Source organism: Lasioglossum baleicum, chromosome 6 (assembly GCF_051020765.1).
Source record: "Lasioglossum baleicum chromosome 6, iyLasBale1, whole genome shotgun sequence".
Taxonomy (NCBI): Eukaryota; Metazoa; Arthropoda; class Insecta; order Hymenoptera; family Halictidae; genus Lasioglossum; species Lasioglossum baleicum.
Genome location: NC_134934.1, coordinates 9,650,182 through 9,676,019, shown reverse-complemented (window position 1 = coordinate 9,676,019; position 25,838 = coordinate 9,650,182). Strand labels below are relative to the sequence as shown.

General features: G+C 37.6%; 2 protein-coding genes across 4 annotated transcripts in view; one reads left to right on the top strand and one right to left on the bottom strand.

The window, feature by feature from the left end:
• Positions 1-13,755, top strand: part of Cht7 (chitinase 7) — a 46,556-nt gene extending 32,801 nt beyond the window's left edge. The window contains exons 2-16 of the mRNA XM_076424838.1: positions 125-200; positions 1,923-2,095; positions 2,777-3,014; positions 3,963-4,142; positions 5,020-5,143; positions 5,987-6,296; positions 8,113-8,542; positions 9,136-9,353; positions 9,842-9,996; positions 10,344-10,484; positions 10,788-10,935; positions 11,264-11,449; positions 11,531-11,653; positions 12,166-12,367; positions 13,196-13,755. Coding sequence (XP_076280953.1) covers positions 125-200; positions 1,923-2,095; positions 2,777-3,014; positions 3,963-4,142; positions 5,020-5,143; positions 5,987-6,296; positions 8,113-8,542; positions 9,136-9,353; positions 9,842-9,996; positions 10,344-10,484; positions 10,788-10,935; positions 11,264-11,449; positions 11,531-11,653; positions 12,166-12,367; positions 13,196-13,404 — 2,913 coding nt within the window. The 3' untranslated portion in view covers positions 13,405-13,755. The remainder of the gene's footprint in view (positions 1-124; positions 201-1,922; positions 2,096-2,776; positions 3,015-3,962; positions 4,143-5,019; positions 5,144-5,986; positions 6,297-8,112; positions 8,543-9,135; positions 9,354-9,841; positions 9,997-10,343; positions 10,485-10,787; positions 10,936-11,263; positions 11,450-11,530; positions 11,654-12,165; positions 12,368-13,195) is intronic.
• Positions 13,616-25,595, bottom strand: LOC143209346 (uncharacterized). Of its 3 annotated transcripts, none has more exons than XM_076424834.1 (10): positions 25,381-25,595; positions 23,978-24,164; positions 23,247-23,394; positions 21,867-21,977; positions 20,764-21,510; positions 20,293-20,441; positions 18,835-19,617; positions 17,398-18,152; positions 16,318-16,834; positions 13,616-15,887 (listed from the first exon to the last, which is right to left on the bottom strand). In XM_076424834.1, the coding sequence occupies exons 2-10, from the start codon at positions 24,162-24,164 to the stop codon at positions 15,565-15,567; spliced, it is 3,720 nt and encodes a 1,239-aa protein (XP_076280949.1). In that variant the 5' UTR covers positions 25,381-25,595; the 3' UTR covers positions 13,616-15,564. The 3 variants fall into 3 exon arrangements, with proteins under 3 accessions (XP_076280949.1, XP_076280950.1, XP_076280951.1); XM_076424835.1 differs by lacking the exon at positions 25,381-25,595 and adding an exon at positions 25,177-25,338; XM_076424836.1 differs by lacking the exons at positions 23,978-24,164; positions 25,381-25,595 and having other exon boundaries at positions 21,867-22,016; positions 23,247-23,971.
• Positions 25,596-25,838: the final 243 nt, after the last annotated feature.

Below are 25,838 nucleotides of genomic sequence, written 5' to 3'. Positions count from 1 at the left end.
AACTTAGTCAATGTTTAAATAAATGCGTAAAATCGGGGGTATAAAAATTCAGAAAGAATCTTTCAATACTTCTTTTCCTTTGGAACTGCAAAATGTAATAATATCATTCTCATTTTCTTTTTAGGTGTCGACGAGCAGAACGACCTGCCTGCTGCTCGTCTGCCTGATTGTATTTCTCGGGATCCTCAATGACGTAGAAGGTAATTAATCAATTATGTATAAATACTATTTATGTAAAAAAAACTTGAGTTGATGTGTCTGTAGATAACAACAACGACATTCGTCGCTAGGCCCGTATCAAGTGATCGTCTCCCTGCACATTCGAATCATAAAGTTGCAAAATGTGAAAGAATACCTTATATCCAATGTTTTACACATAAGAATATTAATCCTACATTATAAAATACTAATTTCAAGTATAGGTACTTACAAATTTTTCAGAATCTTCTGTTCCTCCGTCGGATCAAGTTGACACTGCCATTTTCGCGAATACGACTTATTAACGATGAAGCACAAAACACCAAACTTCTACACAATCAATGGACACTACACAACACACTTTCCGAAATCGTGAAAGCGAACAGGAAGAAATTGCTCCGACCACGGTCAAAATAGCACTGCGGTTCTCACCTCGGTTTTTCGTGAATGGTTAAGGGTGGATTTAGGTGGGGAAATGTAGCGTCTGTTAATTGGACGGGGGTGTTTCGGAAGAATTTTAGGTTGAGAAGTGGGGAAAGTATCAAAGAAATTCCTTTTGACATTGTCTACGGTCATAAATGACTTATAAGATTTATAAGGGTAGTGTCCGCTCGTCGCTTCAATGGGTCCGTCGCACGTGTTGTCGATCTGTCGGGGTTGAAGATTCGCATGCGTTTTTTGCTTGCTATAACGACCTTTACAGGTATATCGCCTAATCCGCTGGAGGAAGGGTGAGGTACGGTAACATTTTATATAATACAGGATTAATATTCTTATAACAATGGATGTAAGGTATTCTTTCATATTTTGCAACTTCAAATTTATGATCCCAAGCACACGATTACGTTCTGTCTCATCGACACGGTCGGGTGGATTGTAGTAGTAGGCTTTTGTCTATACGTATAACTGAGTAAAAATCCCTTAGTTTACAGTTTCATTAAATAAATATGAGATTTATATAAATTTTTCCATTTATAAAAATCCCAAAAATATTCAAAATGAAACTTTAATATTATATACACCCACAATATTAATATATTCGGACGCTCTAAAAAAGACTTCTGACATTCAAAAAGACTATTAGTCATTTTTAAATATTAGTTGATTGTTGCCCCACTCTGGCCTACATAAAGCAGTTGTATAAAATACACTTTCAGTATTTTGTCTACAGTTCTCCGAACACTTGCATTTTTTGAAAAAATTTCTTTTCACATCCTGTAGTAAACTAATTGCTCTAGCTTCCAAAAAAAGTTCAAATCGTATAGTACAATACTTTACAAGTTATCGTCTTTTTTAGAGCGTCCGAATATTAATTCGAGTAACTGTACATGTATGTGGTACAGGTATGTGCAAACATATTGCACATGGTTATTTATTATTACATTTGCGTATCAATACACCTAACTGAATACGAAACGCTTTTGTTGTGAAATGGAATGGAAAGTGCGACCACGGTTCACTTTGTTGCAATAAGTAAAATAGTGTTACTCTCATTATTTATTCTATCAAATATCATAATACGTTTTGTAAAGGACGTTTTAAATAGAAAATTATTTAACCATTTGCACTCGGAGCTATTTGAACTCGAAATGAAATTAAACATTCCTTCCGACATAGAATATTTCCATTCTACATGATTTTTTTCATTTTATGGATATGAAATTTTTCTTTAAAGCTCGTCGGAATGAACGAAAATAAAGAGAAATAATGTTCGATGTATACAGGCGCAAGAAAACGATTTCGGAGGCCAACAACGAGTAGTAGTAGTAGCAGCTCGTCAAGTTCGAACGATCAAGAAGTCTCCGCCAGTGTGAACAGATTCAAAGTCTCGAGAAATCGGATCAACAACAAAAATAAGAAAAATGAAATTCAAACCGGCAAGTCGGAGGACTACAAGGTAGGTATGACCTTGAACTTGTGACAGATATTTCTAATCTTTTCGATGTGACGATTCTCACCATGTAATATACATAGTATTCCAATAATATTGACCACAAAAAATGTTTACATTATTTGCAAGGCTCAGGAGCCAAATAAAAAATTGTTTCATCATTTAATCATCTTATTAAATTGAAACTAATACTCTTATGTCCTTAAATCATTTTAATATGGCCGCTGCTTTAAATTGTGCGTAGTCATTTTTATCATAAATGCACAAAATCCGCAGTCTAGTAATAACTATTAATTAGACTGCGGATTTTATGCATTTATGATAAAAATGGCTATGCACAATTTAAAGCAGTGGCCATATTAAAATGATTTAAGACATAAGAATATTAGTTTCAATTTAATAAGATACATCACTCGAATTAATATTCGGGCGCTCTAAAAAAGACGAGTAAATAATTCTGAGCCCTATGATAAATCAAGGAATAATTGCTCCAATTTGTAAAACGTAAATTATGTCATAGAGGGTAGCCAAAAGTCACCGGGTCATTCAAAATTCGAAGAAGTGTATTTTTGTTTATAAAGGAATAAACGCGAATATTTTTAAAAAATGAAAGGGAGTTATTCTAATTACTTTTAGACCACTTTGAACACATGGAATTCTGACGTAATTTTAATGTTATATCCGCAGCTCGTATGTTACTATACGAACTGGTCGCAGTATCGTACGAAGATAGGAAAATTCTTACCTGAGGATATTCAACCCGATCTGTGTACGCACATCATTTTTGCGTTCGGTTGGCTGAAGAAGAACAAATTAACTAGCTTCGAATCGAACGACGAAACGAAAGATGGAAAGGTCGGGCTCTACGAAAGAATAGGTAACCTGAAGAAGGCGAATCCGTCCCTGAAATTACTTCTCGCTATTGGTGAGTCTCTAAAACCATTTTAATTTCCACTACTTTCGTGCATCTAGTATAGCTGAAACACAAACGTAATTTGAAAATTATTATTGGTTAATTAAAGCTTGTACTAAAGCAAATATTTATACAGCAATTTTGAAGTAAATAGTTTTAAGCTGAACAAGCTCAATATGTTTATTTAGACTAATTAATAGCTACTGGCGTAAAATGTTTACCGAATGGAATTGAATATTTAAAAAATTACTATATAAGTGAATACGATAGCTTAAAGATTTAATGTAATACACGATACATGTAACATCCAATCAACAATTTTCATAAAATGTTATCTTGTAGTTAAAACACTTTTTTGGTAGTTCTGCTATTAAAATTAATTATAGTATGTTAAAAAGTTACTAACTTTTCGAATTGCTGTTTAAAAATTTTCATAAACTGAAACAAAAATTAGTCTTATAATTATCCTATTTATTTATATGTATACAATACTTACCTTCGAGAAATAAATGTCTTGAATAACTCATAATTATATGTATGCATACGTTAATTTCATCTTACAAAAATTTATTATGTTAATGTTTGTTGAGAAACTTCGAAAGACATCGTGAATTTTAAATAAATGAGAAAGCTGGAATTCATAATCCTTCATTTTTTCATTAATTTCATCTGAAAAATATATATTCCGTTAATCGTTGTTGAGAAACTTTAGAGGACATCGTGTATTTTAAACAAATGAAAGAGCTCGAATTCGTAATCATTCATTTAATTAATTTCGTCTGAAAAAAATATATTCCGTTAATCGTTGTTGAGAAACTTTAGAAGACATCGTGTATTTCCAATAAATATTCTTTACACTTACGATTAAAGAATTCGGTTCATCATATTTTTCAACTGATATAAGTGCGTGATTCTGTACACATTAAACATGAGAAAGTCGCCGCGTATAATGTTTATCAGGTGGTTGGTCGTTCGGCACTCAAAAGTTCAAGGACATGTCTTCGACAAGGTACGCCAGGCAAACTTTCATCTACAGCGCTATACCGTATTTACGAGATCGAAATTTCGATGGTCTTGACATCGATTGGGAATATCCGAAGGGCGGAGATGACAAGAAGAACTATATCCTTCTACTGAAAGGTAAGTAAGAAAACAACTAACAATTAACCAAACATTCTGCGACACAAATTGACACTTACGCCAGGCCTGTCCAACTCAAATTTGATCCGTTCCCCCACCTTTTCATTCCTGTAAGGTGGGAGGTGACGTTCCCCCACTATTCGACTACTGTGACACTATTAGGGTAAACTGTACTATTGTTGGCACTGCAGTAGTTAAGAATTCCTGGTATAGAAAATCATTTTATATTGCTTCTTATTTGCCAACCCAATACATTTCAAAGCAACGTTGTAAGTTTTCATAAGAGCTCCACATATGACTGTCAGCAACGCTGGTACATCCAGTAAGACCGACGGATGACCACAGTTCAGTGTAAATAGTGTTTTATTAAAATTTTCGTTACGAGTAAGTACACTCCATCGCTTTATAACTTAATTTCAGACTGTACTACAGATGTATTAAGTTTATATGTTTAATTATAAAACGAATAGTCTGTTTAACGTTTACTTCTTACTGTGCCATTTGTCTTACGATTGTTATTCACTGAATATATTTTATAATAAAAGATTTACGTCTGGTAAAAATTGTTAAGCTCGTTTAAACATTTCAAAAAAAGATAAAAAGATTTCTGCTACGATTTTGGATTAGGGGGCCAATCATTGTACAGTTTACCCTAGGTAGTGGGGGAACAGACTGATCGATGGTGGGGATGAAAAAGAAGTTGGACAGGCGTGACCTAAGAGAATAAAATGAGCACTTTCACTCCAAGAGACGTATGAGGGTTCCATAAAATCGCCGACCGAATGAAATAAGTTAAAACGTAGACGGCATAATCAATAATTACTGCTATGTCGAGACTGTAGTTGTTCACGATTTAATTGAAACACTCTGTTCATAGAACTTCGAGAAGCTTTCGAAGCAGAAGCTCAAGAAAAGAAAATGCCGAGGCTGCTTCTGACCGCTGCTGTGCCAGTTGGACCTGACAATGTGAAGAGTGGATACGACGTTCCAGCTGTTGCCAGGTACAGTTAACATTAATTATAGATTACAGTATACCTTCTGTATGAATTGCTGTTGGGTTCCTTAATCTTTTGTCATGCTAGAGACATCAGAAGAGATGCACGAATAATCGAATAATTGAGGTTCTACTTTAATTCAGAACCTAAAACCCAGCGACAAAATTCTCCGAATTTTTTAAATCGTCATTTTTAACAAATTTACATACAAGCGAACACTAACATCCCGTTCATAGTAACCTCTGCAACACATACATGTAAAAATAGTACGTGTTGTGTCCAGAGTTGGGCATTAATCAATCAAAATTTTAATCAAGATTGATTGATTGATGTGTACGATTAAAAAAAGTTGATCACATTGAACAATCGACGATTGATTCAATCGATTGATGAAGTTAATCATCAATCGTTGATTAAAAAAAGAAATCGTCGATAATCCGAGACTAATTTAGTCAATTGTTGAAATTAATCGCCATCATTAATCTATCCATAAATTGTAACAAGGAGGGAGAGAGACAAAAAGCGGAGATGGAGAATTGACAGAAATATGTATATCTGAACAAGAACTCAGTTCACATTTTTTTCAGTATGCATGCAGTTTTGATTCATACAGTTAATCAATAATCAACTATCCGATTGACGATGACAATTGAAAAGAATGTAACCGTTCACCGCAACTAACGACTAAAGCAGGAGTTTAATTGTTAATTTCGATTAACGGTTGAAGTAGTAATTCATTCGTCAAATCGTTGATTAAATTTTTGCCGAACTCTGCTGAAGGTGTCTCTCCAGGGTTGAGGACACGCACAGTGGAAATCTGTTTTATAATTACCGCGCACGTTTGTTTAGCTACTTGGACTTCATCAATTTGATGGCGTACGACTTTCACGGGAAATGGGAAAGAGAAACGGGACACAATGCGCCATTGTATGCCTCGTCGTTGGACTCCGAATGGCAAAAGCAACTTAGCGTTGATAACGCGGCTTCGATGTGGGTCCGACTAGGTGCCCCTAAAGAGAAATTGATAATTGGCATGCCTACCTACGGCCGATCCTTCACGTTGTCGAATCCATCGAATTTCCGTGTTCACTCGGCTGCTAGCGGCGGTGGAAAGGCCGGCGAATACACCAAGGAGTCCGGCTTTCTTGCCTATTACGAGGTACTTATGCGCATACACTTGTCAATCTTTCTCGCGTAACACCTCCGTCGTGCACTCTATTTCGTAATATGTCAAAACGATTTTTTCAATGTTACCAAACATCGTTACGTACTGCGGCGGACCGTTAATTTTCGGGTCCCATGGAAATCATCGACACAGATTTCTCCGACAACATTTCATTAATTTTTTATTCATTAATTAATTAATTCAAGAACACACGGTTTCATATTTCGTTCTTCCACTGATTTTCCTTCAATCCACGTTAATTAATTAATTAATTAATAAAAAATTAATGAAATGTCGTCGGAGAAATCTGTGTCGATGATTTCCATGGGACCCTAATTTTCAGGCCCTGGGCTAATACTGCGCTTAGGGGCCCGCCAAAATTACCACCGGTCAGAATGACCGGTTCCAGACTTTTTATTTTACAATTATTGAAATAATAAAAATGATTTCATAAGAAATGATTGTGCAGATATCTTTAGTAGAGCACGCATTGCAATAGGTGCCGCACAAAGTCCAAATAAAATTAATCTTGTCATTTTTATAAGGGAAACGTGTTCCAGTTGCTTTTAAGGCTCGGTAGGTTTAGTGTTAACTCAAGTACCAACAATTTTTGTATAATAATTCATTTTTCTCAAGTTGTTCATTTAAATTATTTATATTTTTGTTTTTATTTTTTCGACTGTGAAGGGGGCCCTGGGTTAGCACTGTTCGGGGTCTACCCAATTAAACCAACTTAAGATAATTTACTTTTTCTTAAGTCGTTAATTTAAATGGTTTTCATTTCTGAAGGCTCTTCTCGTTTATTATTTTCCGTCAACGATCAAGTAATAAAATGTTCTCGCGTCGATCTTCAAGTTTAGAACCGCACTTAAGAAACGAGGTATATATTTTATGGCGGATGTGCATGCGCGGAGTCAGGCGTAGAAAGCCGAGGGTTAATTAAAAATCAGCGCGGCTACTCACGACACAGCGGATGTACACTACCGTCCATAAATCACTATGTACACCTGGTTGTTCTTAGGAAATTTTCTCAGGAAAATACAAACGGCTGTAAATGTACAATTATCTACAGAAAACAGACTGGACAAAATTTGTACGCAAGATAAAAATTGTGTAAATTCATTGTGAAGATCGACAGTTAAACGAAAATGTATCCCTGCTTTTTAAGAATGTGCTAGGCGTACAAATTAACTGGTAGCCCTTGCAATGAATCAATTGTGACGTTATTATAAATTCAAATAAGTTGAAATCATTAGTTTCCTCTAAGGTATAGTAAGCGTGTATAGAAAATATTCAGGATTATTTTTAAAAGTTAAATGTATTTTCCTTTATGACGGAACAAAAGCAAAAAGGAAGAAAAAGCTATGGATTAATATGTACAACTGATACAGTAGTATCTCCGTAACTGTCGCATTTTCTGTTCTGCCGAGAGACAGTTTCTAGTAGAGGTACTGTCCAGAGCACGAGAGAAAACTAGCGGGAGGGGAACGGGACAAGAGGAACGCAGAGGCAATCTGAATGGTCAGGCTTCTTTCCCCGTTCCCTTCCCGCTAGTTTTCTCTCGTGCTCCGCACAGTACATACTACATTCTTCGTAGTGTGCCGAACGTAGAGAAGAATAGCGATTGAAAAATAAAGTGGGACTTTTAATTGGAAAAAACAAGACAATACGATGTTAAAAGTTCCATAAAAAAAGTTAAAAATGAATAAGTTGCAATCTTTTGCTTCGCTTGGGTGGTTCCGAGGGGGATTCCCCAGTAATGGGGATAAAATTTTATCAGTTACGGAGATATATGTTTTTGTTAATGAAGATCTGCGAGATGCTCCAAAATGGCGCGGCCTACGTATGGGACGACGAGATGAAAGTCCCATATTTAGTGCAACACGATCAATGGGTCGGCTTCGACGACGAGAAATCGATTCGCATGAAGATGGATTGGTTGAAAAGCAAAGGCTACGGTGGCGCGATGGTGTGGACGGTGGACATGGATGATTTTAACGGGACCGTTTGCGGCGGGAACGTCAGATACCCATTGATTGGAGCAATGAGGGAGGAATTGCTAGGAATTTCGAGAGGACCGAACGCGAAGGACGTCGATTGGACCGCTGTCGCTACCACGGTCACGGAGGTCGTCCAAAAGAAACCGGAACCCTACAAGATATCGGTATCGGATGTTCTGAACAAATCGAAAAAAGTGCAGAAGCCTGCGACGCAGCTTGTCATCAACACTCCGCCGAACGGTGAGCTCTACCACATATGTATACAGGCATGATCAGTGGTTGCTTGACACTTTGACAGTATTGGAAAATGAATACAGAAAACGTACTTGAGTTTACGAACGCTCACAGCACTGTATGTATTAGGTTGTCCCAAAAGTTTCTTTCGGAATGTGTTCCTTTAATGTTGCTAAATAAATCCGAACAATGCGATAATCTTTATGTTAATGTTTTAGTACTTCCTAACATGAATTTGCATTATGTGCATGAATCGAAAGCCAACTTTTGCGACAAGCTAATATTTATTTAGCAATATTAACACATCCCGAAAGAAACTTTTGGGACAACTCAATCACAGTTTTGATTATTGACTAGTAACTTCCTATGTTTTACAGGTGTGATTTAGTAATTGATAACTGAGTAAATACTTGAGCGTGGCTATGGGTAATGACTACGTAATTAGTTTAGATTGTTTCGGGATCACACCGTCCGAACGATGTCTCGCGTTTTTCAAACATCACACGGCGCACCGCGCATCGGTGGGAAATATGAGACCGGACCGCGTAAGATTACCTGACATTGATATTCGAGTGAGCCAACCTGTTTTTTCTCCGCAGAAAGAGAAGCCCAGTCGATCTGCTACCTGACGAATTGGTCGCACAGAAGGCCGGGAGCTGGAAGATTCATGCCAGAGGACATCGATGCGACACTCTGTACCCATATAGTCTACGCGTTCGCGACCTTGAAGAATCACTTGCTCGTCGAGGAGAGCGACAAAGATTCGGAGATGTACAACCGGCTGATCGCTCTTCGCGATAAGAATCCGGACATCAAGGTAAAATCTCTCGCAATGTTCTGTCGCTTTCTCTCTCGGGGATTTCGCGACACCTACCCACCTCTTAATTGTACCTTCGCCGTCCACTCGGCGTCCGCAAAAATTAGGTACAATCAAAGTAATTTATTCGGCAAAACGGAAACTGAAACGTTAAGGTTTTAACTAACTTTCTCAATTCTCTTGCGTTTTACGTATCACAAGTATACCGCGGATCTTCATGCAAAATAAAAATATTCTGCATTGATTGTGGGAAGCAGGAAGAAAATGAAAATTGATTTCATCCCTTGATGACTTTGTTTTACATTGAGAACAACGGTAAAGTGTCCTTAAATTTTTCTAGTCTAGTACTGTTTTATATTTCACCCAATCAATTTCTTCACGATTGCATAAAGATTTGATCTCTCACTGGAACAGTTAATTTTTACAGAAATAATTCTGTCACTCAAATATATGGGAAATAGATAGGTAATTGACGATTTACATTGCAGATACTGTTAGCGATTGGTGGTTGGGCTTTCGGATCAACACCGTTCAAGGAGCTGACCAGCAACACCTTCCGCATGAATCAGTTTGTGTACGAGGCAATCGATTTCTTGAGGGAATATAAATTCGACGGTCTGGACGTCGATTGGGAATACCCACGGTAAAACTTTCAACCTAAACTCTTAGCTTTTAACACTATAACTATCTTTCTTTACAATAACAACAATATTGAATATATTTAGATTTTCTCCGATTTTTATGGTAATACGGACTTTAATAAAAAAAAGTTCAAAGAAACGTTCAAACTTTTGTTAATATGTAACTTTATTAATGAAACGAATGTGATCAGTGAAATTTTGTTTATAGTAAACACAATTATATTAGCATTTGTTTAAACGGTTCATGGGGTGCCTGGAAAGACCTCATTAGATCCGTTGTGGATTAATATTAATACTTTATGTTTCTTTGAAATTCAGTATTAAAATCATTTCTGTCCAAATGCATTAGGGGTGGAGATGATCGAGCAGCATATATAAATCTCTTGAAAGAACTCAGACTGGCCTTCGAGGGTGAGGCGAAGAGTTCTGGCCAACCAAAATTAATTTTATCGGCGGCAGTGCCTGCTAGTTTCGAAGCTATCGCAGCTGGGTGAGTATGATTTTATTGCGCTTATGACAAAAATGAGTGGATGTAATTTAAAACAGTAGAACCATTAAAAATGTTTTAAAATACTGTTATACATCATTTTCAATCTGTTGAATATATTAAAGAAGAAAATAGTTTTCTATTTCGTTCTCCAGTTTGTTGTAATTTACGTAGACAATTTTTATTTTGCATGAAGATTTAATAGAATAAATTGTTTTAGAATCTCGATTCTCATTTGAAGCAGTCTAATTAATTTGATACTTTATCTATTTTGAGTTTACTACACCAAATTCTCCTGACTTTCAGGTACGACGTACCTGAAATATCGAAGTACCTGGACTTCATCAATGTTATGACGTACGACTTCCACGGCCAATGGGAAAGACAAGTCGGCCATAACAGTCCGCTGTTTCCTTTGGAAAGTGCTACCAGTTATCAAAAGAAATTGACAGTGGTAGGTGGAAATTCTCATTTCTATGAATCATTTTATAAAAATCTTAGGAAAGAAAACTTTAAAGCTAAACTCGTGTAAACACAAAATAATGAAATTGATCAATTGTTGTTAATATGAATATGAATGTCTCCTATTTTACTAACTTGTACACATGTACTATAAATTCATAATAAGAGAGATAATAGAAAATACAATTTTTATAGTATGCTTGTTATAAAAATGTTATAAATTACTGTCGCACGTAGCGAAGGAGAATCTGTTATATATCTCGATTTATTTATTCTTCTGTCATAAATAAATTGTTTTCATTGTTTTCTTTCTGTCACAGGATTATAGCGCGAGAGAGTGGGTGAAACAAGGTGCTCCAAAAGAGAAGTTAATGATCGGTATGCCGACTTATGGCAGGTCCTTCACATTAGTGGACAAAGAGAAGTTCGACATTGGAGCGCCAGCTTCCGGTGGTGGCACGGCTGGAAACTTCACCAACGAATCCGGATTCCTCTCCTACTATGAGGCACGGCATAAATAATTATCAATAAACTTGTTAAAAAGTTATCGGAATGTCGCGCTCAGAACGATGTCTTTGAATGTGTAGGTTTGTGGCTTCCTAAACGAAGATAATACCACTCTAGTCTGGGACAGTGAGCAACAAGTACCTTTCGCGTACAAGGATGATCAGTGGGTCGGATTCGACGACGAAAGAAGCCTTATAAATAAGGTAAATATAATAGTTATTGTTAGAGAACAATTTTAACACTTCCATTTATGTATTGGGTTGGCAAATAAGTTCGTTCGGTGTTTTACAGTGGAATAAATCACAAAAACCGAACGAACTTATTTGCCAACCCAATATGTACTTCGTTTGAATAATGATTCGTGAAACAATCTTTTTATTGTCACTGACAAAGCTTCCTACCCTAAATTATCAATCGGAGTGAATATTTATAATTTCATTCTATTATTACAAAATTCTTCCAATTCTATTAGCTCTTCTTGATCGTTTACTTTTAATATACGCCGAAACAGATACTTCTTTACATTATATAAATATTGAAATGTATTTTACATAGTCATTATTTATACATCTGTGATCATGATTGATAATAAAATTTCTATTTGCCTCCTGTTTCGTACAATAGATACAGACAATTTTTATTTTGCCTTCAAAATTCAAAGTCTAATTCTTTTTACGTGAACAGAATATAAATATTCAATTTGCAATTATCTTAGATGCAATGGCTGAAAGACGAAGGTTTCGGGGGTATAATGATATGGTCAGTGGACATGGACGACTTCAGAGGATCATGCGGGGGCGGGAAATACCCATTGATTAAAGCTATGAAGAAAGAACTGCAGGACTATAAAGTGAAACTGGAGTACGACGGGCCTTACGAAAGCAACTTGAGGAATGGAAAGTACACCACCAAAGACCGTAAGTATTTTTCCCAATTTGTTAACTTACACCTTTTTTTGCAAGTGTCTGTCATGTTTTTCATCTGAATTATACAGGCCCTGTATTACAGGGTGAGTCAATTAAAATGTAACAGACTTATATCTCGGAAATGAAGCATTTCGGAGAAAAATGTTTCGGACAAAAGTTGTATGGTTTCAAGGGGGACATAAAATGACCTCATTGATTTGACCTTGGTCATTGTCAATTTCTTAAATAGAACTCCCTATTTTTTATTACATATTCTTTTAGCTTATGTTGTGAACTTCCAAGAACACTATAATAAAATATTGTTTCCTTAAATATTTTTCAAGTTATAAGGCTTGAAAGCGACAGTTACAATCCTTACCACATTTTATCATAACCTACGGAAACAACTTTGCAAATCGTGTTAATTTTTCTCAGTGGATTCATCGACACACACGCACACAAACAGGTGTAAATCCGACCGTGCAACCTTCACGCGGTACATCTTGTGTCCCTTTCTATTTATAGCCTTATAACTTGAAAAATATTTAAGGAGAAAATATTTCATTATAGTCTTTTTTGGAAAGCTCTCAACACAAGCTACAAGAATATGCAATAAAAAATAGGCAGTTCTATTTATGAAATTGAAGATGACGTTCGCGTCATTTTCAAACGACCATACAAGATCAAATCAATGATACCATTTTATGTCCCCCTTGAAATCATACAACTTTTGTCTGTTAAATGACTCACCCTGTACATTTAGAAGTGAAGATGACCTTCATAAAGTTGCCTGGAATCGTATTATAGAAAACGAGAATAACAGAGACCGTTTTTTCGCAGCGAACGAAGTGACCTGCGACGAGGAAGACAACCACATATCTTATCATCCGGATAAGAACGACTGCACGATGTATTACATGTGCGAGGGTGAAAGGAAGCACCACATGCCCTGTCCAGTGAACCTGGTGTTCAACCCGAACGAGAACGTGTGCGACTGGCCGGAGAACGTCGAGGGCTGCTTGCAGCACACTCAAGCGCCGCCAGTGTAGAGAAAATTCGGCGAAGAGAAATCGCAAAGAAGAACGAAATAGTAGAAGGGATCTTCCGATGTTCGCCGCGGCTGTAGCACGAAAATCTACGCGTCGGGAATGGAGGCGTTAAAAGTATTCACGGACGAATATTTAAACGAAAGTTGTTCGATCGTCACCGATTCCGATTTCTTGCGTTTTTCTCTTTCATTTTGTCCCCCGTTTCCCTTCGATTCGACGATCCTTCCTCGTTACGGCCGCGTTCTCTCTTCTTCTGTCATTTGTATAAAAAACAAAAGAAACAACGCACTCTCTGTCCAACTACCATGACCAATATTTTCTATGTAAATAAAAAGAAATTCTTCGATGGAACGGAGCCACAGTTGAATTCTGATCCTCGTTCGTTGAATCGTTCGCGCGATCGCCGAGAGTAAGTGAGCGGACGCGCGTAGCATTAACTAGTTCTCTCTTTTTATTTTATTCTTTTCATAACGATACATAAAAAACCACGATTTTATTGTTCTCAAGTGTGCATAACGCAGGCCCGGGCAACTTCTCCCCGCTATTTCATATTTCCCCTTCCATGCTTTGCCTCGCGTGACTGCGAGGATGCGACCTCCCCACTCTCCTTCTACGCTCCACAGAAGCTTAGTTAGGATTCAGGAGTGGGGAGACGAGTCGTCTGCGGCTCGCGAGCCGCAAGTTGCTCAGACCTGGCGCATTGTATTCGTGTGTCGGTGTAAGCTCGTCCTTATTTCTCTATCTCTTTCCAAATTCGATTAGAACACCGGTTTAGAGAGTAGTCGTACGGTAACTAACTTTACCAATTTAGTCGTTTGTAATACGGCCGTAGCCTTAATAAGCGAAACTATTGTTCTACAGAAATCATGTATACGTATATGTATAGCTATCGACTCACCACCAATCGTACGATATTTGCAAGCAATGCCCAAATTTTCGATTCACTTTCTCTCTATCTCTCTCTCTCTTTCTTTTTCTCTCTTCCATTGACGATGTGAAATCGAGAAGAAAATCATATGATATGTATCGTTTAACAGTCACTCAAAATTTAGTACCTAACATGGTATTGTATACCACGACGAAGTCAAGCTGATCTATATTACAATTCGATAGAAAATTTTGCGGTAAAAAACGTTATCCCCTACGAAAAACAATACGAACAGTATTAAACGTGTCGTTATCTAAGTAAAACCACACATTCCTTGTTCATTCATTTCTGTCTAACGCAACGGCACCATTGGATTACCATGGAATGGATTACCATTCGATTTACAAGTTTCTGTTCACCGGGACCCTTTCTGTATAATAATAACACAAAGCTTGAATGAAAAGTTATCGACTGCTTATTGTAACGGTGCGATGCTCTCCAAAATGTTTGTAGACCTGTGGTACACCATCTCGGAACGCAGCGAGATATCGGTAAGTAAACAAAATTAACTACTTTACAAAATATGTATGTACTATGTACACGTATACAGGATATCTTGGCTAAAGTAAGTCGCTTAAATCTTCCGCTGTGATGATAAAAACAGTGTTTTGTGTTAGCTTAATTAAAAGACGAATACAGCTTGAAACATGTCTTCGTTTCGTCATGTCTTGTTTGAGAACTTTCTCCACTGCGTCGACAGTGCAGACTGCGGATCGTTATGCAAAGTAAAAATGTTGTGCATCGATTACAAGAAAGAGAAGCTGCTTAGGCAATTCTGTTTTCTCTTAATAAAATCAATAAGTCGCAAATAATATACTTATATTCTTAGAATTGTCTAATGTTTTTGCTGTTTCGTGTTTCACCTGTTCACTTTTGGGATATACCTTACGGGACCAAAAGTTTTGGACCTTTTCTAAATATAATCCTGTAGATTTTGTCGAGAAAATGCCAAAAATCCAAGTAATTCACTGGTTCTTCTCGCGGCTACGTTCATTGGACGATGTTCGAGTGCATACCAACTGTATAGACGTATAACTTTTCAAACCAGTGAATTCCTAACATTGAAATACGGATTTTTCCATCTTCTCGCCAAAATCTACAGGATTAAATAGAAAAAGTAAAAAAATTTGAAATCCGCAGTCTGGTGATATGACACGATGTTTTGATATGATCTTATGATATGATATAATCTTTCTAGACGCTTAGGGGAGCTAGCTCGACAAGTACCAAATTCATTTGACTATTACCGTTAGAAGAATAATATCGACTATAGCTAACCAAGTTGTGGCAAGTCTTTCGTAGTTGCCGGAGCTAAGGGCGGAAGCTTGGCAGGCAGTGTGAGGTGTTCCCAATGTTAGCAAGACCTTGTCAGACGAATAGGATGGCGTCGTCTCTGTGCAGACTGCTCTCCCAGCAATCATTCTCAGTTGTCTAGCATCCGATTGGGAAGCAGTGTGGATCTGTCGGGATTCTCGGAGCCATCTTCGTAACCATAAACTGAGCCAAGCTATCTCGCAGTCGCATTCGAGAGGATTTCCTGACACTTGCAATCCTCCTGAAAAATGTCAATATTTTCTTTTTCCTGAAATATATCTCAGGAACAACAAATGATATCGAAAAATAGTTGCAACGAAAGTTGTGTAGCATTATTGTGTCTACCAAACTATGTAAAAAAAAAGCTTCTTTCTTTTAATGCTTCATTCCTTAGCAAGATGGAGTTTATATGTGTAGCTATTGAGGAAGCCGATAGAAATGATTATATAAATAAAATAAATAAAATCACTTTGATAATGAAAAAACTTGAAAAAGGGAATAGTTGAGTTTTAACCAGGGATACAATTGTAAGAAAAGAAATTGAATTTAATTGAAAGAATGAATTGAAATGAGTTAAAAGAATGGGTGAATTTTCACCCAGAGTTAAATATAATGATCGACCGAACGAAATAAGTCAAAAGGTAAACGCAGCACGACCAACTAATTCTTACCAGCAACCATATTGGTTCCAACGCTTTCCCACGATAGATTTCCGTAGATGATCGACGGGCTGAGCTCGTTTATATGATTGTTCCGTAAGTCTAACGTCAGCTGAGACAATCTTTTGGTCAAAGAAAGAAATATGTCGGACTGTAGTCTTCGGACACGGGTGTTCTTGATCCGCAGTATCAATTCACCACCTTCGATGGTAGAAAACGCTTCCGAAGAGATCACCTCGAGGTCGCTGCCAGAAATAGTCAGTTCTCTGAGCTGCTTCGTGAAAACGTTCTGTATTTGATGTTTCAAGAGGTGTTCCGTAACTTGTATTTCGACAGTTCTCAATGGCAATCCGGTTAGCAAGTGGCGAAGATGAAAGCCCTCCGCTTCGGGCCAGGTTTGAATGCGTAGGTGCTTCAGGTATTTCAAGACACGCAGGCAATCTTTGTCAACTGATCTGGTTCTGTTCAAGTTCGTCAGCTTCAGATACTCCAGCCTCGGATAACCCATGAAACTCTCCTTCGTCAGTTCCTAAAATGAATTTTTAAGGTGTCGTTGCAAAGAAGAAGCTTCAATCTTGAAATCCGTGGCGATTTCAATCGAGAAGAAATATTTTTATAGTTTCCACAGATGTTTGAATGTACAGTATTTTCAATTTAAAAAACGCGTCTTCAATTGCTTGCTCGCTACATTATGACAAAAAATCTTAGAATAGAATGAACGATGGATTATGAGACTAGAGATTTCTAGCTTTAAAACGATCGAGTCCAAATTTATTGTCCTGCGACCTTTCTTCACGAAGTTATCATTGCTTAAATATTGACAGTTTTTCGAGAATCGCGTATTTATTAACATCTTTTTAATATAATCCTGTTTAATATAATCCATAGGATTTTTATTTTATTAGGAATTCAGAGTGGTTCAAAAGTTATCCTTGTTTAAACTTGAACGACTTCAAGTCGTTTTGTCATTTTGTGGATTATATAAGAAGAGTTAAAAAATGTTGGTCCCCTAAAGTGAAGTTCAGCCTAGTGTTCAAATGCTTGGCTTCACTGTACAAATATCAGGGCACTACTGTACTTCTCGAATCTTACCTCTATCGGGTTCCCAGAAACTTCGAGCTCCCTCAAGAGATTCAATTTCACATTGGGCATAGAGGTGAGCGAATTGTTTGGCAGCAGAAGAACCCTCAAATCCTTCAGAAACTGGAACTGTTTGTCGGTGGTCGAGTCTATATGATTCAGGGACATATCCAGAACATTCAGATTTGTCAGTGGAAGAACAGGGATCTCCCTGAAGCCACAGTTCACCATAAAAAGTTGTCTCAGGCTAGGAAGATAATGAAAGAGCTCCTTGAAGTTCGCCTGGAGGACGCTGTGGGATACGTTTAATCTGAGCAGATTTCCGAGAGAGACGAACGAATTGTCCGGCAGGATCGTCAACCTGTTATGCGCCAAATTTAGGGAGACCATTTGCGAGGTCGGGAAAGCAGTCGAATCAAGATGATCCACATAGTTGTCCGCTAAATTGAGGTCTCGCAAGGTGTAGCCAACCTCGAAGAAAGACGACGATGGGACTACGGTGAATTTGTTGTAACTCAAATCTAGAATTTCCAATTTCGTTCCCTTGAAAATGTCCCTGGGCAAGGATCTCAGTCTGTTGTTCGACAGGTTCAATATTCGCAGGTTCTTCAGATTTCGGAACTGCTCTGTAGACAGCTGGCTGATCTGATTGTTGCTTAGGTCCAGCTGCTGCAGCAGCACTAGACCGTGGAACGCTTGTCTCTTCAAGCTGTCCAGCTTATTGTCTTGCAAATTCAGCGTTTCCAAGTAGCTCAGTTCGAAGGTACCTAGAATATTGCAATAACTGAAAAAACGATTTCCATTAGGGTGCAAGGGAACTGCAGAACAGTTTTAGCTGGTAGGGGAAATGCGCCTATATTGTGTCCATACTCCAAGCGATAACTTGTTGAAGTTATCTATATGTAGAAGTTTGACGAATGAAGTGTAAGAGGCTTCGGGATCGCGAAACGCTGCGTCCACACGCGCTTGGGAGACCCCAGCTTTACTAAATTTAGATTCAAACTAATGGATTAATAAATTAAATTGATTAGCATAAGCAATTATGAATCTGAAACTAGAAATCCTTGCAACCGGTGCAAAAGTTTCATTATAATCTACCAAATATTCTTGGCTAAAACCTTTTGCAACTAGTCAAGCTTTATATTTTAATGGGTTTCGAAATTCATCATTTTTATCACAAATACCCATTTACAGTCTACAATATTTTTGTTTTTAGGCTTTGGCACTAAAGTCCATGTTTCATTAATCAAAAGAGAATTAATTTCATCTTTTATAGCTCGTTCCCATTAATTTCTATCTTCTCTATTATAAATTTCCTTATATGATTTTGGAATATCACATACTATTGATTGTGCACACATCAATTACTATTTCTCCAATGTGCAAAAAGAGGACATTTCTCGAACGGTGGAGCAATTTAGGTACATTTCCTCTGTTATCGCCTCCTACCTGCCTCAAGAGTGGCCAGCAAGTTGTTTCCAAGATCCAAATGTTTCAAATCCGGCGTGCTGGTGAACGTGTCTGCAGGCAAGTGGCTGATATTATTGAAGCTCAAGTCTAATCTCGTCAGGTTGTTCATCGATCCAGCGGAATGGATCAGCGAGATCGCGTTATAAGAAACGTTCAGAGCAAAATCCGGTCCTCCGATCTCCGAGATCGCTTCCAAATCCAAGCTGGTCAATTTGTTAAACTCCAAATGCAGGAAGCGCAAACTCGGCAAACCGTAGAACGCGTTCCTCTCCATTTTGAAGATCCTGTTGTAGGCCAACGATATCGTGACCAACTTCGGGCAGTCGACGATGGACTCCGACGCGAGGACCTTTATCCGATTCCCAGTTAGATCTAACGATTTCAATTCCGTCAGATTATGGAAACTGAACTCTGGTATGGCCTCCAGGAAATTGTAACCGAGCTTGACGTCCCTCAACTCAGGATGAACGCTCGATAGGAATATTCGTTCCGGCAGATAGTGCAGCCGATTCGACTCTAAGTTGATGTACCGTAGCTCTTGGAAGGAATAAAATGCGGTAGCCTCTATGGTCTGGAAATTGTTGTTGTCGAGCACCAACCAGAGAAGACTCGAAAGCGGCCGGAGCGCTCTTTGAGGGAAGACGTCGGTAGCGAAGGCGAAACTTAACTCGAGAATGTTGAGACTGTCCTCGAAGCCGACGAAACAGTCGTCGTCCAGCTCCGTCAGGTGGTTGAAGGACAAGCTGAGCTCCTTCAAGTTACCTGAAATCACCGTTCCCAGATGAATTGTTATTAAATTGCGAATTTTCATGCATTTAGAGCATTGAATAAACTGTAAGACATCTTTCTTGTCTACATGATCGTGAAAAGAACATGGTTTTTAATACATCTTTTAACAATCTTGAGGACAATAGTTGAACGGTTTAATGGGGCTAACACAATGTCATAAAAATTATTGTTTTTATGTCATTTTTCTTTAAATCAAGATCACCTCAATTTTTATAAAAATGAATTCACCCTTTTTTAAACACCTACGACGGTAGTTCCTTTCATTACAATTTCAGCGATTATAATTGCTGAAGGTCATTCAAGGTCATAGGCAGAGGAAACGTATAAGATCTAAAATATGAGAGCAGAGAACCTGTATTTCATAAATGTTCGAAATGCTTGCCACATATCAATTCAAAAAATGAAGGTGATGTTGAGACATCTTCAAAAATATTACATAAAAACAATAATTTTTATGGCGTCATGTGAGCTCCATTAAATCATTCAACTCCATCCTCAAGACATTTAACGTATCTTTAAAAAAATAACGAAGATATGTGAGGTACAAACGTTAGGTGACTCACCCTGCAACTTTTCTATTAAAAATCAGACTAACTAAAAAACAATCAAACCGTTTCGAATATATAATAATTTTAATTGAATACTTACTCGCTCCTTTGAAAGTTTCCTTGCTCAATTTCGTCAAGACATTATTCCTAAGTAACAGAATTTCAAGGTCTTCCGCCCACTCGAAATCGCCAGGTTGTACATGAGAGATCTTGTTGTAACCAAGATTTAAGTGCAGTAGCCTCTGGCATCTGTCTCAACGAATAGCAGAAACGTAGAATTAAAATCGAGTCCCAGGTACAATGTATTAAAAATTATTTATTTTTAAAACTAGTATATGACGTAAAGTAGGAAGAACGTTACGTTGGTTTCATGCAAGCCACGTTAAAATGCAGTGAGTGAATCTGATCCGTCACGCTCCGAGGTGAAACGCTATTCGAGTAAACTCGGTTTACTTTTTAAAGTTCTTTTATTTAGTGACGGTTAAACTCCCTTAAGAGGTGGTGTTAAACCAAAGAAACAGATACTGACTGACACCACTTTTGCATTATACTTCTCAAGTAATAAAACTACCTGCTGAGAGCCAAAACTGGGACCGTGTCCAAGCTGTTGGTGGCGAGCGAAAGGGCTCGCAAATTTTCCGCGAATTCTTGGAACGCGTCGCCGGAGATGTTTCTGATGTCATTATTGGCAAGATACAAGTATGACAACTTCCTTAGCTGGCTAACAGCAGGAGGAACATTCGGCAGGTCATTGTTTTCCAGATTCAAGTACTCCAGCGTATCCTCGAGTCCTCGGAAAGCGTCGTCGTCGACGTTCTTGATCGAGTTCGAAGACAGATGGATCCTCTTTATGTCGATGTTGTCAAAAATCCCAGCAGGTAGGGACGACAGCTTGTTGCTGTCCAGGTTGAAGTCTTTGATCCTCAAGGTTCGATTCGTCGAGCTAACCATGCGAACCCATTCGATGCAATTCTCGCTGACGTCCACCAGCTCCAAGCTTGAGCTCTCGAAATCGGAGAACTCGAGGCTTTTCATGTCGTTGCCCCTTAGGTACAGCCACGTGAGATCCTTCAAGGTTTTCAATGATGACGGGAAGTGCTTCAATATGTTGCTGTTCAAGCTGAGCGTGTGCATATTCGGCGGCAAACTGTCTGTCGAAAGATCCTCGATGTTGTTGTTGTCCAGATTCAGCCAGACCAGAGCCTTGAACGTCGAGAAGATTTTTGGTATTTCGATGATCGAATTGTCCCCGAAGAACACGTTCGTTAGCGTATCCTTCGTGTGGCCCCAATCGCCGTCCAGGGATGTCACGTGGTTGCTGCAAGCGAACATTCCGCCATGAAAGATTTGCATTTTCCGTGGTAGCGGTTATTGTAGAGACTCTATTCTAGAGACACGTTAACCCTTGCGTAGCCAACTTGGTACGCGTGCCCCAGGGACGAAAGGGAAGCCCCCAAGGCCGCGCCCCTCGGGCCGAGGCTAAGAGACTCCGCCCCAAAAGGCGGGGTCCACACAGAGTCAAGCCTAAGCGCAAGCCCGATTCGTCGAAGGGAACTAGGGCGTGGTGGTGCTGGCACTAGCCACGCCCAACGGAGCCCCTCCGAGGAACGGGCCTTTACTATACGGGTATTTATCTGTTTTATTTACCATCTTATTCAATCAACGTGTACTCACCTATGCATGTTCAGCCAATCTAATTTCCGAAGCTCGCGAAAGGCCTTGAAAGGTACGTCCTCCAGGGCATTGTAACTGAGATCCAACGAACGCAAACTATCCGCAATACCTCTAATAACAGAGCCGGTGCAGGTGTGAATGTCTTTTTATCTTCGAAAAGAAAGAAACATAAATCTTTCTACGGACGGAATCAAGGAGCTAGATCAATGTGAGGTGTCCTGAAGGTTATTGCAGTCACAAACGAAAGTATTTCTATGCCTCGAAGACAGCATTTTCGTGTTTACACGATAGGGTCGTCTTCTTAAAGTTTTCTGTTATGTGATACACGTAGGTCATACACTACAAAAGGAAACAGAGCTAATTGGTCCAAATAGTCGAGGAAGATTTAAATATGAACCAGTGTCGAAAGATTCGTCAGGTGATGCGCGTGACTTTTTCGTAATTGTACTTTAATGAAACTTCCTATCTAAAGGGGGTATGCTAAATTTATTAGGTGTACAAATTAATTAATGGCTCTGGTTAATTGTACTTTTAGACATTAAGGGAAATAATTATAGTTTTTCTCTGTTGAATGCCTTTAACTAGCGACGTAAAGAATGTATATCAACTACTATAGAATATAATCGATGTGGTATTAATACTGAGCTAACCAACATAAATCACTGCTTTCTAGTCATTAAGTTTGCATTTAATTATTCTCCAGCATTCGAATGTAAATCCTCTATCTGACATGAGAAGGACGCTACCTAGACAGATGGTTTCCTCAAATGCGTATTCGCAGAAAGTTTAAAGGTCAGACGAAGAACGGAGAAGGGCCATTTTTTGTGCTTGGTATAATTTCTTTTCCAGTTTTATTCAAGACTGAATTAAAATCGTCGAATATTTGATTACAAACTGCATGAAATATTAAATTTTAATCATTATAATTGAATTTTATAATTGCTGTTGTATTCGATATATGGCGATTAATTAAATTCTGAAATAATTACCAATTCTTAGTATGATATACATAGATGTTAAATAATCCATGAAAATAATCACTTAACTATTTAATTAAATAAATAAATAATGTATTAAATTGCGTATACAAAATTAGAAAGTGTATAAAATTTGTTGCTATTATTATTACATTTAATACGCTAATAAATTTTACTTTTGCATTAATCTATGAACGGTTGGTATTCATAAGTAAACTGCGGGTTTAATGAAATTGTGACGGGAATGAGTAGATACAATGTACAACAGTGGAAAGATTAAAAGAATTGAAGAATATCAATATATTATTTTCTATTAGTGAACGGCCGAAACTTATACAAGCACCTAGTAATATAAAAGACATATAATAACAAATATGCGACTTTAAGGATTACCCCGACTTACGAGAGAGATTTTTCACCGATATTCGACAGCCGATTGCTCATCAATCCCAGAGCCTCAACGTCCTCTGTGCCGGAGAGTGCATCGTTGTCCAGCGATTGCAATCCCGAACCGACTACATCCAGCTGAGCCACATAACTCACGGTGACATCTGTTATCACAGTAAAGGCATCAACAAATTCTACTTGCAAGAATCAATCCGGTAATGCTTCATTGTTCGTAACACTAGAACTACCAAGCATTAACAAGACCAAACCTTCACCTTGCCGGACCAAACATTTGTGGATCTGCAGCTTTTGACCAGAATATGCCGAAAATCCTAGTTTTAATGGTAAGAATGCACTGGTTCAGAAGTTATGCGTGTGTAAAGTTGAGCGACTTTAACAGGTAAGTGCGCCGCTAAAAACGCTTAAAATCGCTCAGCTTTAAACACGCATAACTTTTGAACAGAAGAACTCTTAACATTAAAACTTGAATTTTTGGCATTTTCTGGTAAAAAATCTGCAGGATTATATTTTTAAAAGTCGAAAACTTTTGGTCCCGTAAGGTGAAGTTTAACCCAACAGTGAACAGGTGAAACATGAAACAGTGGAAGTCTCAGGCGATTCTAAGAATACGATTGCATTATTTGTAACTTATCAATATTATTTAGAGAATTGTCTAAGCAGCTTCTGTTTCTTGTAATCGACGTAGAACAGAAGCAGTCTATTTGTAAAATATGGTAGTGTGCCTACCGGGAAATCTGGCGAACGGTGTCCCCATACAGCTGATATCCATTTTCGTGAAATCTTGATCGTCTTGTACCCAACACATGCACATTGAATTGAACGAGCATGGCACGTTGTAGCACTCTATCATACTCGATGCACAAACAACGAAAATAATCTTGATCCAAACACAATTCAGCTTGTGCGACGACATCTGAGGAAAACAAATAGACTATGATTTAAAATTTTATAAATGCTACATTAAACAGCAAGTTACTGTTAGCTATTATATTTATTCTCGATGGTTATTTTGATGGCTATTTATTCACTCTTAACGTCTTCACAGTTGTTTACTTTAGTATTTTTAACTCTTATTTAGAGAATATTTAATAATCAAGTTCGCGTAAACAGAAGATAATCGTTATTAAATAACTATAATTATAAAATAACCAATATTCAATATTAAATAATTATAATTACAAAGGCATCAATATTAAATAATAATTATTAAATAACATGAAAGAGAAACAGGTGAGATATTATTAAACATGTTAATTACAAAATTCTGAGCATATTCCGTTCATGAATTATTCGAATTTGTTTCAGTACGTCCACGAAGGTTCTCCGCATTCTTTGTTTGTAAAAAATTAATTTTTATCCAAAACAAGAAGTTCTTCGAAATAAAACTGATACAAAATGAATATCAATTCGTTGCAGTTATCAGTATCGAAATTAAATTGTTTATGTTTAAGCGGATAGAAAAAAATCTTTTTTATTTATGTATACTTTTAATTTACCGTCGTTTTACTCACTAATTATTTAAATAAAAATGTAATAATGATAATAGTAGCTGTTTGGATAAGTTATTCGCACAAAAAGGAATTTTTCACTAAACTATACACAAAGTATCGAGTTAGAGTCGGTAAATAAAATATTAATTATTATTTTATATCATTGTTATATTATTTTTAGTATTATTTTATTATTTCTCTACGTAAAAAACATACACAGATCAAAAGTACAAAACTATTGTATGAATCTGTGCTAACTGTTCAAACATTTCACTATTATACCCTAAACAAATGTAACATCAGTGTTTGCAGAGTCTGTGTAACAGTATTTCAGAAATAAATTGATGTTCACAATACTATATTCAAAAAACCCTCATGTTTCCTATCAATTATCTGAAATTTGACAGTGGACTTTCATGACTGATCGAGACTTACAGAATATGCTAAGAATAACACTTGAGAGAAGAATAAATTATAAACCAATTCTTTGTGTGTATTCAAACAAAACAGGTATTTTCGATAACAAAGATATAAAAGGGTTGAGGCGCGTGACGTGTGCAAATGGAAAACCACAAAATATGTGAAACACGAGCTGAAAGAATTTAAAGGGGAAGGAGCAGAAACTGACAGACGACGAACCTTTCCGAAAAGTGATTAACGTTTGTCGGTAAATTGATCGAGCCACGAGTCGGAGTGAGTCGATGGTTTAAGGAACGATCGTGTCGTTCAGTGAACTTTTACATGTTATTTTTCCGCTGACAGCCAAGAGATCTGGCGAGTAAACAACGGGTCGCGAACTCGAGAGAAAAGCTACTGAAAAGCTACTGGCACGAAAGCGCATGTTCCTACAGCGCTATGGATCGAACTGAGCACGAAACGCACCTAAAGCTACGTTCAGGCTACTGCAACCAGTGTTAGGAATCGTTCGAATGAAATTATATTCGAATAAGAACATTTAATAAATAATTATTCGTTATTCACATGGGAGAGCCTGTATTCATTATTTGCCATTCATCGTTTCTTATTTACAGTTGCATCTGGAACAACGTGGTCTATTACGATTATTTATGATAGTTTACTACCTTTGAGTAGACAGC

Bases quoted from the DNA above. Each gene is read 5' to 3' on its own strand.
- LOC143209346 (XM_076424834.1), bottom strand. From the start codon at position 24,164: ATGTCGTCGCACAAGCTGAATTGTGTTTGGATCAAGATTATTTTCGTT. The intron at 23,395-23,977 runs GTAGGCACACTA...CTGTGATAACAG, and splicing joins ACCGTTCGCCAGATTTCCCG to ATGTCACCGTGAGTTATGTG. The intron at 20,442-20,763 runs GTAGTTTTATTA...TCGTTGAGACAG, and splicing joins CCAGTTTTGGCTCTCAGCAG to ATGCCAGAGGCTACTGCACT.